Genomic DNA, 13908 nt, shown 5'->3' on the forward strand with positions numbered 1-13908 from the left:
TCATGGACCTTACATTAGCAGCAAAGGAACAAATGTATGTCCATACTTGAAGATAAAATGTGTTTATGGCCATATCAGTGACTCTTTTTATTTTGCTTTGGTGTAATTGAAATGGTTGAAATAGAAGCTGCTGACACTGACAAAAATATATCAAATGTATTGATTTAGAACTCCGCTGCCCATATTCTCCCCCATACCAAACTCTGTGCCTCCATCACCCTAGTCTTTGCCAGGCTCCACTAGCTCCCTATTGCAGAACAGTTCAATGATAAGATCCTCACACAAATTTAAAAATCAATTCACCTCCCTGTCTCTCTGGTCTACTCACATCCTAATTCCCTCTGCCTCACCACAACCTCGCCCATCTTCAGATCATATCTGACCCAACCTATGGTCACCTCCCTTCTCTTCCCGGCGTCAAGCCCCTGCCACTGTTAATAGCTCCGAGATGCTACCCCTCATGAAGTGCGTTATTTAAATGCTAGCTGTTGCGCTGCAAAATATGAGATGAGTGCCATTGGATGCTGAATCATTTAACTTTATTTAGGTTCATTAATATTTCACCAACCACATCATTGGGTTTGTGAATAAGGCTTAGAAATCCATAACACGTCTGAAAGATCCAATAGTTGAGCTGGAAGAGCCCCAGTCGCTGAATCGCCTGTACTCTCCGGGTCTCATGAAGTACTGGCGGCCTCTGTAGTTGGGCTGATCGTACATGGTCCAGTAGCCGTCCATCACGTTGCAGGAGTGGATGTCACGATAGCGGAAACAGTCATAGACGGATGGGCAATCATCCATGAATTCCATCATCTGTCCTCCAAAGTCAGTTCTCTCGTACACCCTCATTCTGTAGGAGCCACCTCTGTACTGTAATAAACAAAAGAGAGCATTTGTAATACAGCTGTAAAAAACAGATACATCATATGTATGAAAAAATAGAGCTAGTAAAAGATTCAAATTGTCTCATGCGGCTTAGTGAACTTTGAATATAATGTGTATAACTGCACCAATTTTACATTGTAAAACTTTACAGTGAATCCAATGAATCGCTTTGAGACATCCTGCCCATTTGCTGCATAAAACTGCAAATCGCTAATTATTGTAGGATTATTACCATGATTTTTACCATGATTGTGGAAAGGATAAGCAAGTATCCCAAGTGACAACTGTAAAAGACTTTGAGGTATTTGTGTGAAAGGTGCTTTGTAAATGAAACTTGTTGTGGACACTTTGTACACTATCAAGGAAAGAATATCAAACTAATCTATTAGATCGCCATAACAAATGGAATTCCCATCTGCATATCATTCACAACTGCTTTAGTGTTTTAGTGTTGAAACTTACATAGCTGTACATGCGGCATGATCTGATGCTGTCATTGAAGCCCATCCAGCGCTGGTAGTCAGGATACTCTCCCCTGGTCAGAACGTACTGGTAACCCATGTAATTGGGTCTCTCGTACAGAACCCAGCAGCCACTCTCAACACGGATGGAGTTACAGCGGCTGAAGTAAGACTGCAGGTCGTCAGAGTCAGAACTGCACTCATAGTGCCGTCCCTGGAAGTTCCTGTCCTCGTAAAAGATGATCTGAAAAAGAGACACAAGTTCAGTCAGTAACTTGACACATTCAGAGATTTGTCCTATGAACTATGTACAATTTCCAAATTAAGTTTGGCCTTACCTTTCCCATTTTGAGCTCACAGTTAACTCAGCAACTGAGTGGATGTGCCATTGCTTCCCACAGCCTGGTATTTATACACTGAACAGAGAGGACACAGGGAGGAATACTTTTGTTATTCTAATGATTTCGGTCTGATCATCAGCAGAAAAAGTTACAGAACAAAAAATCCTCATTGCAGAAAGACACCTGTATTCATATCCTTTTCATTTTGCTTTCACATCATTTACATTGTTCTGTGATAACAAAAAACTCCCTGTGTTAAATTTGCAACTCAACTGAGTTTGCATTTTCAATTTTTTTATGATGTTTAATGAAAATGCTGTTTATATAATATATCCATTGTATTACATGTTTTTGTTCAATTACTGAAAATATTTCTACAATACAAGGAATATCAGAATTAGATGTTTTACGTGGTGTGTGTTTTGTGCCCTTATTTCTCACTGACTCACACTTCTGTCATCCGAGACCATTCTCATTATTGTTGTTCAGATTACTAGTGAGTGTCACCTGACTTAATTGTAGCTCTTTACACAGTACATTATTCAGCCTGGAACCAGTTAGTTGTTTCTGGACTCTTTCCAGTTTATTTCTGTGTGACAAGGGGATAAACCCTATCACTGCCTTTTATGGTTATTGCCGGTCAACCTTCGTGTAAAAGGAACTAACAAGGCTGGACTCCAATCAGCCTCGATCGGCATTTGTGATAATTGGGCACCAGCCCTAAGTAATAATTAAGCAATGGTATAAAAGCTGGGAGCTTGGGCATGTGAGAGGAGGGTCTGGTGAAGACAGATGCATAGAAAAGTCTCCTTGTTCAAACATTTTCTTTGATATAGTAATCCTTGCATTTGATATAATGCCTTATCACATCTTCCAGATGTTTCAAAGTGCTTCACAGAATATACCGTAAAGTAAATTGACTGTGTAGCTCGTGGGCAAAATGCAGCAGCCAATTGCGCACAGCAGTGTCCCACAAACAGTTGTGGATTGAGTGACAAAATAATTTTTTTCAAGGGATTATTAGCCTTGGAAAAGCAATCTGCCAATCAACTAACAAGCACAGAGAAGAGCAACAAGCATGATCTCCAGTGTTAGAAGAATGAGCAATGAGTAGTGATTAGATAAGCTAAAGCTATTCAGTCTAGAAAATAAACTTCTCAGAGAGGACATCAATATGATATTTTCAATGGGATTCAAAAGGTAAACCCTGGACAAAACTTTAGGTTGTACCAAGGCAATAGAACAAGAGGACATAGCATAGGAGTTATATAGGGCAATTTGAGTTAATGAAGGTGGTAGATTGCGAAGCTGAGCAAGATGGGTTACAGGAGGATTTGAACATACTTGGGAATTGGGCAGATCGGTGGCAGATGAAATTCAATGTGGAGACATATAAAATACTTCACATGGGGATGAAAAATCCTGGAAGGGACTATTATTTGAATGGAAGGAAAATAATATGTATGGAAAATGAAAAGGACCTGGGGGTCCTGATTGACCATAAATTGATGCTCTTCCAACAATGCTCTGTGGCAGTGAGTAAAGCAAACCAGATGTTGGGATGTATCAAAAGATCAATAGCAAGCCAAATTAGTGGGGTAAACCTGCCATTATATAAATGATTGGTGAGACCATATTTAGAGTACTGTGTACAGTTCCGGTCGCTGCAGTGCTAAAAGGATATTGGAGAAATCAAGAAGATACAGAGGACAACCAAAATGATTGACGGAATGGAAGCACTGGACTATGAGGAGCGACTAAGTAAATTGGGCATGTTCACACTGGAAAAGAAAAGATTGAGAGGTGACATAATTGCTGTCTTTAAGATTCTAAAGGGGCAAGACAATATAGATCATGACAGGCTGTTTCAACTTGTCCAGAGTAGTAAAACCAGAGGACATGGCCTGCAATTGAAGGGGGGTAAATTTGGAACGAATCTACACAAACACTATTTCAATGAGCGAATAGTGAACCCATGGAACAGGCTCCCTTGGGAAATGGTTGAAGCAGGAAGTGTTGATTCTTTCAAACACAGATTAGACCAGTTTTATTTTAGGAAATAACATTATGGGAAACAGTACATAGATAGTTTGGGACATATGTGCATGCGATCGCCAGGAAGGTGGAAGGCGAACTAGATCGATCTTGGTCTTTTTTCATCTAGCATTTCTTATGTTCTTAGGTTCAATTTCACGACAGACACCAAGAAGACTTTTCTCTACCAGAGGGTAATTAAGGACTAGAACACCTTAATAGGAAGGGTAGTTGAGGCTAGGACACGACTCATTTGAAAAAAAACTTGATGAGGTGATGGGAAGAATGTAGGGTTTGTGTTCTGGAAAGATGAGATCAAGTGACCCAGGAGCCTTCTTCTGAACCAATCTTGTGAACTTGTGAACTAAACCTCAGGCAAGTCAAAGAAAGTGCTGCACTTGGATTCCCTCAGGCCTCAAGCCTGCATCTTGTAGATTTTTTTTCCTGAAATAGCCCACTTCCCCAAGGAAAAATGGATGCAAAGCATTAGAATGCAGAACACAGCATTTGTCAAACGTCAAATCAGTCAGACAACTTGAATATTTAAATTTTTTCCATAGCGATAATATCTGTTGGTTGACGGTGTTAGCATAAGGGTGCAGAATTGACATACTAACAATCGGTCAAAAGGGGTGAGAGGTCATGGAACATATGGAGTCAGTACAAGGAAAGAGCGTTGAAGGAAACATGATTGGATATGTTAATAACAGATTGTAAATGACTGATAAGAGATTGGAGGAAGATATAGAGGGAGTGGGATGAGAGTATAAAGACATGGAGAACAAAGAAGGAAAAGTTCGGAGGAGCACGAGGGAAGACTTGATGGAAGATCAAAAAGCTTGAATACCCAGACAAGACAGATTGGAACCTCGGCTGCTGAACGTCTCAACCCGCAGTAGTATTGCTTTTTGTCTTAATCCCTCCATGGTGTAATTTTATGGAACTAGTAAAGTTTGGCTTAACAGATTTTGCTTAAACGGAAGGCTGGGTGACCTTTCTTGATATCCAACATTTGGCGCCCGAACAGCAAAATAAATCTGTTAAGCCAACCCGGTAACCGTCAGAAGGACTTGACGGTGTGACTCGCGAGTGTGGAACGGTGCGGTTATACCGTCAGAAGGACTTGACGATATTAATCGAGCATCGACTCGCGAGGGGCTGTTAATCGAGCATCGACTCTGACAGTGCATATGTCGTTAATACGGTGCTTTTGCTTCCCTTATATGTATCCGGGAATTTCTGCACATTAGAGGGAAAACCCTTGTGCCACTCTGAATTGCTCCAAGTAATTTGGCATTGTCTCCAGCAGCGACCGATGCCCCTCCATATTGGAAAGGTGAAGGGACATTCCCGTGATCCTCATGACGAGGGCAACAGTCAAGCTGATAGCTGCGCTAAGGAGGCTGCCATGACGGCACCGGTGTGGACGATGCCTCAGGGGACTGTCAGCGCCATCATGCTTACCCCAGATTTATCCCTGGACCAACTACAGAAGACATTTAAGCCGTACACCGAAACCATTCAGTGGCTCCTGCAGGACGACCCCAGACCTCCGGCACCGGCCTACTCCTGGGTTTCCCAAGTGTCCCTCGCACTACCCTCTCATTCGGTTACCGAGCCACTCCTCATCCACACGGACACACATGGACACGTTTCTGTTTGCGTGCCCCCCTCATCGGCTGAGTTACTTTTTCAGTTATATCACTCAGACCCGGACGGGGAACATTTCTCCAGTACCACCACATATCACAAAATCTCCTCCGCGGCGTGGTGGCCAGATATGAAACAGGATATACATCGGCTCACCAGTCGCTGTTTGCTGTGCTTGCAACACAATCCTATCCCCTCCTCTTGCAAAGCCTGCCTCACCCCAGCGTCACCATCGGAGGGTCCCTGGACGCACGTCCAGATTGATCATATAAGTCCCCTCCCCACTACATCTGGGGGCTATAAATATGCCCTGGTAATCATAGATAAATTCACAAAGTGGGTGGAAGCCTTCCCCACAAAAAATTGCACCGCGCTCACCACAGCAAAGATTTTATTGAGTGAGGTGATCACCAGGTGGGGATTACCAATAGTGGTGGACAGTGATCAGGGAACCCATTTTACGGGGGCAGTGACACAAAAATTAATCTGATTATGGGGATAGATCAAAAATTTCACATTCTCTTTCACCCCCAGTCATCAGGGAATGTGGAAAGGAGCAACCGCACTATTAAAACCATGTTAAAAAAATATTGTGGCGATCACCCCACTCAATGGAACAAGGCCTTGCCCCTATGTTTAATGGTGATACGCGCCACCAGACATTCCTCCATGAATATTAGTCCCCACCAGGCAATGACTGGAAGGCTGATGAGAACCCCAGGGGATTTAATTTACAAGTGGGTTTGTTCCTCTCACATTCTAACCCCAAAGGGGCAATAGCCTCCAAGATGGGGTGAATGCGGATTGGATTAGGAAAACCGTTGAGTGCATCAATCACACAAACCAGTATGTGGCACAACAGCTGGGAAAAACCAGGCAACAAATGCAGAGGTACTATGACTCTAGGGTAAATCCACAGGAATACGAAATTGGCAAGAAAGTCATGGTAAGGAAATTGGGAAAACGGGAACCATTTGACCCCATATTTAAAGATCCATTTGAGATCATAAAAAAAATAGGACCAGCAGTTTACCTAGGAAAGGATTTGAACAAAGAGAAAGCACCCAGGTGGTACCATATAAATCAGTTGAAATTGATATCAGACGAATGAACTGCTGAGAAAACATACTATGCTTTATCCACAGGGGCTGACCAAGGAGCAATGGCGGTGTGGATCGGGGATTATATTCAGCTTCAGGAGATAGTTAGATTAGTGAGTAAAGATCACTAGGTGATACCTCATATTATTCGGTATCAAGGTGGGGAATGTTAGCATAAGGGTGCAGAATTAACATACTAACAATCGGTCAAAAGGGGTGAGAGGTCATGGAACATATGGAGTCAGTACAAAGAACGAGGGTTGAAGGAAACATGATTGGATATGTTAATAACGGGTTGTAAACGACTGATAAGAGATTGGAGGAAGGTATAGAGGGAGTGGGATGAGAGTATAAAGACATGGAGAACAAAGAAGGAAAAACAGAAGGAAAAGATCGGAGGAGCACGAGGGAAGACTTGATGGAAGATCAAAAAGCTTGAATACCCAGACAAGACAGATTGGAACCTCGGCTGCTGAACGTCTCGACCCGCGGTAGTATTGCTTTTTGTTGTAAGCTCTCCATGGTGTAACTTTATGGAACTAGTAAAGTTTGGCTTAACAGATTTTGCCTAAACGGAATGCTGGGTGACCTTTCTTGATATCCAACAACGGGTAAGTGTAAAATGTCTACAAAAGTCCTTCCAGTAAAATAAAATTCATGACTTAATGATACAGAAATAAGATTGATTAAGGGCTGTGTAACATTATTGTGAAGGAAATGGCTTAGGAGCTTTCCAGTGGTGCAGTTGCATGATTGTAGAAACCAATGGTTCATTTGAATTTTCTTAAAATTATAGATTGGAGAGAAACAGTCTCATTCTATTTCCAGTTGTTTCTGTTATTCTTGAAAAAGTCCCCAGTGAACTCCTATCTACTTTAATTTGTGACATAATCTTAAATTAGATTTACCATAATTAAAACATTTCTTCATGCATCAGTTTGTGCTATAGTGAAATATACTTCCCCCAAAGATAGCGAGTAGTGACATGTCTGCACGCTCACCCACAATTGAAGACAAAGATAGACCTTTGGTGATAATTTTTGGTATACTGTTTGGTATAATTTTGGGTTTATTCACATTCGTGTTCAAATTCCTTCACTCTCTGGCACCTCTCTGACTTCCTCGCTCCCCAATCCATCACCCGGCGCCTCCGCTCGTCCCTCACACCCTCCGCTTTACCATCGGAGGTTGCACTTTTAGCAATGTTTCGATGTTTGTAAATATAAGCAGCTGAATAATATCATTGGTAAAATGATCACAAAATTACTTTTTCAGTGACTTACTGTGGAAACTTCAAATCTTGACGTGAAATGGATATGATAGATGGATCTGGTTTCCTGCTAAATTGGGGTTTGACACTGGAAAGACACTGTATATATCATAGATCAATAGGCAAAAAATATTCCTTCATCCAAAGACTTGGAAGAATATGGAAGGCATTAGCCCCAAAAGGTTACAGATGCAGAATAATTTGAGCTGTGTTAAGTTGAAATGGATACCTACTTGGGAAGTAAGACATGCAGTGGAGTTGTGTAAACAGGAAAACAGCTTCAGTTCCACATTCTGAATATTACTTGAAGTTACTAAGGCTGTTTGTGTTGTCAATTTAACTTGAATGTCTTTGGTAGGGTTTGTATCAAATACTATTTACTAACTACTTTACACTGCTGAAGGCCTCGATATCTGGAGGTGGGAACTGGAGAAGATCTGGATGGGAAAGATGACAGAAAGCGCAGTCAAAGTCTTCAGACGGGCTTGAAAGTGGGAAAGGAGGGTATGAGTCGGAAGCACTCCATGATGGAGTTCAAGGGAATGGGGCAGAATAGATGAAAGCTCACATCTATATGATCAGCAATTCGGTATAAAGTTGTTCATGAGAACACATGACTTCGGTAAAATATGGAGAATTGGAAGAATGCAGAAACACAATTACTCTGTTACCCAATGTACACAAAGACCCAAACAATGAAGGTAGTAGGCAAGTGTTTTATTCATTTAGTGTCATTTCATGAGGTTAACGAAAATTTGTCAAGAGCAATCAGTCAGTTTGTGAATAAGCCTTAGAAATTCCGCATACGTCTGAACGAACCAACAGTTGAGCTGGAAGCGCCCCAGTCGCTGAATCGCCTGTACTCTCCGGGTCTCATGAAGTACTGGCGGCCTCTGTAGTTGGGCTGATCATACATGGTCCAGTAGCCGTCCATCACGTTGCAGGAGTGGATGTCACGGTAGCGGAAACGGTCATAGACGGATGGGCAATCATCCATGAATTCCATCATCTGTCCTCCAAAGTCAGGTCTCTCGTACACCCTCATTCTGTAGGAGCCACCTCTGTACTGCAATATAGAAACACAACATTTGTGATGCAGCTGTGATTGAAATTCACATTCTTATAGAAAACAACATGAAAGGCATACAACATCTCTAAATTGTTTGTCAGAATAAGCACCTTAAAACTGTCACTTACGTATGGGTAGGTACGGCATGATCTGATGCTGTCATTGTAGCCCATCCAGCGCTGGTAGTCAGGATACTCTCCCCTGGTCAGAACGTACTGGTATCCCATGTAATTGGGTCTCTCGTACAGAACCCAGTAGTCACTGTCAACGCGGATGGAGTTACAGCGGCTGAAGTAAGACTGCAGGTCGGCACAGTCAGAGCTGCACTCATAGTGCCGTCCCTGGAAGTTCCTGTCCTCGTAAAAAATGATCTGAAAAAAAGACACAAGTTCAGTCAGTAATTTATCATTTTCAGAGATCTGTGCTGTGAACTGTAAATACAACGTGAGAAATAAAGTTTGGCCTTACCTTTCCCATTTTGAGCTCACAGTTAACTCAGCAACTGAGTGGATGTGCCATTGCTTCCCACAGTCTGGTATTTATACACTGGACAGGGAGGACAATGTGAGGAATACTTTTGTCATTCTAATGACTTAAGACTGACCATCAGGAATATACTTACAGAACAAAAAAACACCATTGCGGAAAGACACCTGCATCCAAATCTATAGCAACATCATCCATCCTTTTCATTTTGCTTTCACATCATTTACATTGTTCTGTGACAGCAAACCCTCAGTGTTAAATGTACAAATATTTGCAGTTTGCTGCTTCTGTGAATTATTGTTTTCTGATATTTAAACATGTTTGATCTTTACGAAATGTTTTAAGATGGAAAATATTTTGAAGATCATGTGTTTTTCTAAATTACTTTCAAATATTTCTACAGCACATAGATTGTCAGAATTAGATTTTGCATGTATTGTATGTTTTTTGGCCATTGAGTGACATTGCTATCGCCTGAGCCCATTCTCTGCATTGTTGTCCAGATCATTCGAGTGTCACGTGACTTGGTTGTAGCTGTTTAAACTGTATATTATTCAGTCTGGTTGTTTCCAGACTCTTTCTTGTCATTCATTTTTCGTCGAATAGTTTATCTCTGACAACGTCACGACTTATATACCTCTATCTTCTAATGACTTCTCCACCTGTCCTCAGATGATAACTAGTACAGTTCCTCAGGACTCCATTGTGACCCTCTTTCTTTGTACTGTCTCCATGCTTCCCCTTGATGACTTCATTTGTGTGCATGGGGATCACATCTTTATCTATGTGGTTGACAACATTATCAATGTTTAATCTTTATAGGCTCTACATGTAATGCAAGGATTATTATTATATTGCAATGCTTCCACTAAACCAGTCAATTTCATAGAAAGTGGTATCCTAAATTCAATCAGACCTCAAGCCTATCTATATCTTGCGCATTTTTGATCAATTAAGCAAGTTTTTGAAATAGCTGATTTTCCAGGGAAAAATAGATGGAAATTATTAGATTGCAGATCCCAGTGCTTGTAAAAGTTCAAATCAGTCACACACTAGAATCGTCAAGATTTGTCTATAGCAGTAATATTGGTGTTGTTTAATTGGTAAGTTTAATGGTTCTCGAAAGATCGTTTTAGTAAACAATGTTCATAACTGAACAAAAGTGGAAGACGATTGATGAAGCCCGTTCAGCATTAATATGAAGGAAATGGTTCAGGAGTTTTTGGCAAAAGAGGTGGTCCACAAATCCAACCTCCTTTGGAGGATTGTGTAAACCAATGGTTTATTTGAGTTTTCTGGTAATGCTATAAATGGGAGAGAAACAGTCACATTAATTATTTCTGATCCTTCCAGATGTTCTTCTAAAAGTTCACAATGAACTTCTCTGAGTCTATTTTGATCCATGACATAATCTTAGATTTAAGGTGGTTAAAAATGAATCTTCACACATTGGTTTGTGAGATTACGAAATTCCCAGCCCCCAAATGTTACTCTTAATGCATAAAGTCATATCTGCACCCCACTCTCATTCAGAGACAAACATACACCTTTGACGATAATATTTGAATATATGGTATGTATAATTTTACAGACCTCCAAATATTGGGTGAAAACACTGCGATTTGAAAACATTTCAAAAGTAAATAGGTTATTAGTCGGGGTAATAATTCCTTCAAAATTTTTTTAAAAAATTACTTGGTAACTCAATCCAGGTCTGTTTGTGGGACACTGCTGTGCACAATTGGTTGCCGCGTTTCGCCCACAGACATAGAGTCAATTCACTTTACAGTATATTCTGTGAAGAACTTTGAGATGTCTAGAAGATGTGTAAACTGCCATATCGAATGCAAGAATTATTATTTATAACGAAACCTATATTCCATAAATATATCTATTAATAGGAGCAGCTAAACAATGTCAACAACAACAAAACTATATTTGTAAAGCGCCTCTCATGTCGGGAGGACGTCCCAAGGCGCTGAACAGTCAGGGATCAGGACCCGAGCGTGGGGGCAGGGTTGGGATGAAGGAGGGTGGCTGAAGGCATGGTCAAAAAAGAGAGTCTTGAGTCGTGCCTTGAAGGAGGCAAGAAAAAGAGTGGGGGCAGAGAGGCTGAAAGCCCAGCCGCCGATGGTTGGGCGGGAGACCTGCAGCAGGACGGAGCCCGCTGAGCGGAGGGAACGGACAGGTTGATAGGGAGTCAGCAGGTCAGAGATGCAGGAGGGTGCAAGGCTGTGGAGGGCCTTGAAAGTGAGGATGAGGATTTTGAATTCTATCCTCTGAGGAATGGGGAACAGAAGGACATTCACACAAACTTAACTGGCCAATTTTAAGAGTGACCAAGAGTGCTTCGGAAATAAGGGTATAGGGATCTAGGAAAACGGCAGTGTTAAAAACATGATCTTAAAAACTAATGGAGCAGCTGAATAGGAAAATGGCTTCAGTTCCACATCCACAAAAAAGTATGTTTGTGTTTTCTAATGGAATTCTCTTTGGTAGAAATTATGTAATGAATAATTCAGTGTAAAGTGTTCGTCAGAACACATGACTACTAAAATATGGAGAACTGGAAGAATGCAGAAACACAATTAGTCTGTTATATAACTCACATGAAAACCCAAACAATGAAGGTAGTTGACGAACGTTTTATTCATGTTTAGTTTCATTTCAATGAAGGCAAACAAACTTCTTCAATAGCAATTTAGAAGGAATCCCTCATACGTCTGAAAGATCCAATAGTTGAGCAGCTGCTGCCCCAGTCGCTGAATCGCCTGTACTCTCCGGGTCTCATGAAGTACTGGCGGCCTCTGTAGTTGGGCTGATCATACATGGTCCAGTAGCCGTCCATCACGTTGCAGGAGTGGATGTCACGGTAGCGGAAACGGTCATAGACGGATGGGCAGTCATCCATGAATTCCATCATCTGTCCTCCAAAGTCAGGTCTCTCGTACACCCTCATTCTGTAGGAGCCACCTCTGTGCTGGAATATAGAAACACAACATTTGTGATGCAGCTGTGTATATATCCACGTTTATATAGAGAGCTGAAAAGTAGGAAGTGATTGTAGTAATGGCAATTATCTATTTCTTTCTCATCAGATATAAAAATAATAATAAAAACACTGTTGTATTTCCAAAATGTCAACAATTACATTTCCTAAACTCGATTTGTTAGACATTGAATCAGAGGGAATAATGATATAAATAGTAAATTCAGCATAAATCATTTGACAAAAGACTAGAGCTGAAATATAATACATTATGGGCTCTCACCATCTCTCAATTGTTCAAAAACATAAGCATCTTGAAGCTGTGACTTACATATGGGTAGGTACGGCATGATCTGATGTTGTCATTGAAGCCCATCCAGCGCTGATAGTCAGGATACTCTCCCCTGTTCAGAACGTACTGGTAACCCATGTAATTGGGTCTCTCGTACAGAACCCAGTAGTCACTGTCAACACGGATGGAGTTACAGCGGCTGAAGTAAGACTGCAGGTCGGCACAATCAGTGCCGCACTCATAGTGCCGTCCCTGGAAGTTCCTGTCCTCGTAAAAGATGATCTGAAAAAAAGACACAAGTTCAGTCGATAATTTATCACATTCAGAGATCTGTGCTGTGAACTGTAAATACAACGTGAGAAATAAAGTTTGGCCTTACCTTTCCCATTTTGAGCTCACAGTTAACTCAGCAACTGAGTGGATGTGCCATTGCTTCCCACAGCCTGGTATTTATACACTGGACAGAGAGGACACTGCGAGGAATACTTTTGTTATTCTAATGACTTGGTTCTGCTCATCAGCAAAAAACGTACAGAGCGGAAACCCACCGTTGCAGAAAGACACCTGTATTCATATCTACAGCAAGATCATCCATTCTTTTCATTTTGCTTTCACATCATTTACATTGTTCTGTGACAACAAAACCCTAGTGTTCAATTTACGACTGTTTGCTGTTTCTGCGATTTTTGTTGACTGATATTTCAGTGTGATCGTTGTGAAATGTTTTAAGATAGAAAACTATTCAGAAGGTCATGTGTTTTCCTAAATTACTTTCAAGTATTTCTATAACACATGAAGTATCAGAAATAGATGTTTCATGCATTGTGTGTTTTGTGCCCTTGTTCTCATTAACTCACACTCCTATAGCCTGAGTCCATTCTCTGTATTGTTGTTCAGATCAATAGAGTGTCACGTGACTTGGTTGCAGCTCTTTAAATTGTACATTATTCAGACTGGTTGTTTCTGGACACTTTCCTGTCATTCACCTTTCCTCAAATAGTTTATCTCTGACACCGTCACGGTTTATCTGGCTTCAACACAGATACCTGGTTCCATCTACTAATGGCTTCTCAGCCTGTCCCCAAATGGTAACCAGTGGTGTTCCTCAGGTCTCCATTGCAACTTTCTTTCATTTTACTTGTCTTGATGTTTCCCCTTGATGGCATTGTTCGTGTGCAAAGGGGACACATCTATATGTTCGTGGATGACAATAAACTCTTTATAGGCTCTATATGCAATGCAACGATTATTGTTATATTATGATCTTCCGCAGAGCCTGAGGCAAGTCAAGGAAGGGCTAGCGTGGATTCAATCAGACTTCAAGCCGATAT

At 41.2% G+C, this 13908-nt stretch overlaps 3 protein-coding genes across 5 annotated transcripts; all 3 read right to left on the reverse strand.

Annotated features, from left to right (window-relative positions):
- Positions 1–594: 594 nt before the first annotated feature.
- On the reverse strand, positions 595–2196 carry LOC103182920 (gamma-crystallin M2-like). The gene is made up of 4 exons (XM_007900111.2): positions 2137–2196; positions 1685–1762; positions 1348–1590; positions 595–870 (listed from the first exon to the last, which is right to left on the reverse strand). The coding sequence occupies exons 2-4, from the start codon at positions 1691–1693 to the stop codon at positions 595–597; spliced, it is 528 nt and encodes a 175-aa protein (XP_007898302.1). The 5' UTR covers positions 1694–1762; positions 2137–2196.
- Positions 2197–8531: 6335 nt separating this feature from the next.
- LOC103182919 (gamma-crystallin S-1-like) lies at positions 8532–9287 on the reverse strand. Of its 2 annotated transcripts, none has more exons than XM_007900109.1 (3): positions 9279–9287; positions 8939–9181; positions 8532–8807 (listed from the first exon to the last, which is right to left on the reverse strand). In XM_007900109.1, the coding sequence occupies exons 1-3, from the start codon at positions 9285–9287 to the stop codon at positions 8532–8534; spliced, it is 528 nt and encodes a 175-aa protein (XP_007898300.1). The 2 variants fall into 2 exon arrangements, with proteins under 2 accessions (XP_007898300.1, XP_007898301.1); XM_007900110.1 differs by having other exon boundaries at positions 8532–8800; positions 8935–9181.
- A 2710-nt stretch (positions 9288–11997) lies between these two features.
- On the reverse strand, positions 11998–13016 carry LOC103182918 (gamma-crystallin M2-like). 2 transcript variants are annotated; one of them, XM_042336168.1, is made up of 3 exons: positions 12957–13016; positions 12617–12859; positions 11998–12276 (listed from the first exon to the last, which is right to left on the reverse strand). In XM_042336168.1, the coding sequence occupies exons 1-3, from the start codon at positions 12963–12965 to the stop codon at positions 11998–12000; spliced, it is 531 nt and encodes a 176-aa protein (XP_042192102.1). In that variant the 5' UTR covers positions 12966–13016. The 2 variants fall into 2 exon arrangements, with proteins under 2 accessions (XP_042192102.1, XP_007898299.1); XM_007900108.2 differs by having other exon boundaries at positions 11998–12269; positions 12613–12859.
- Positions 13017–13908: the final 892 nt, after the last annotated feature.

This window comes from Callorhinchus milii, unplaced genomic scaffold, assembly GCF_018977255.1.
Source record: "Callorhinchus milii isolate IMCB2004 unplaced genomic scaffold, IMCB_Cmil_1.0 Scaffold6, whole genome shotgun sequence".
Classification (NCBI taxonomy): domain Eukaryota; kingdom Metazoa; phylum Chordata; class Chondrichthyes; order Chimaeriformes; family Callorhinchidae; genus Callorhinchus; species Callorhinchus milii.

Bases quoted from the DNA above. Each gene is read 5' to 3' on its own strand.
- LOC103182918 (XM_042336168.1), bottom strand. The intron at 12,277-12,616 runs GTAAGTCACAGC...TCTATATTCCAG, and splicing joins CATGCCGTACCTACCCATAT to CACAGAGGTGGCTCCTACAG.
- LOC103182920 (XM_007900111.2), bottom strand. The intron at 871-1,347 runs GTAAGTTTCAAC...TGTTTATTACAG, and splicing joins CATGCCGCATGTACAGCTAT to TACAGAGGTGGCTCCTACAG.
- LOC103182919 (XM_007900109.1), bottom strand. The intron at 8,808-8,938 runs GTAAGTGACAGT...TCTATATTGCAG, and splicing joins CATGCCGTACCTACCCATAC to TACAGAGGTGGCTCCTACAG.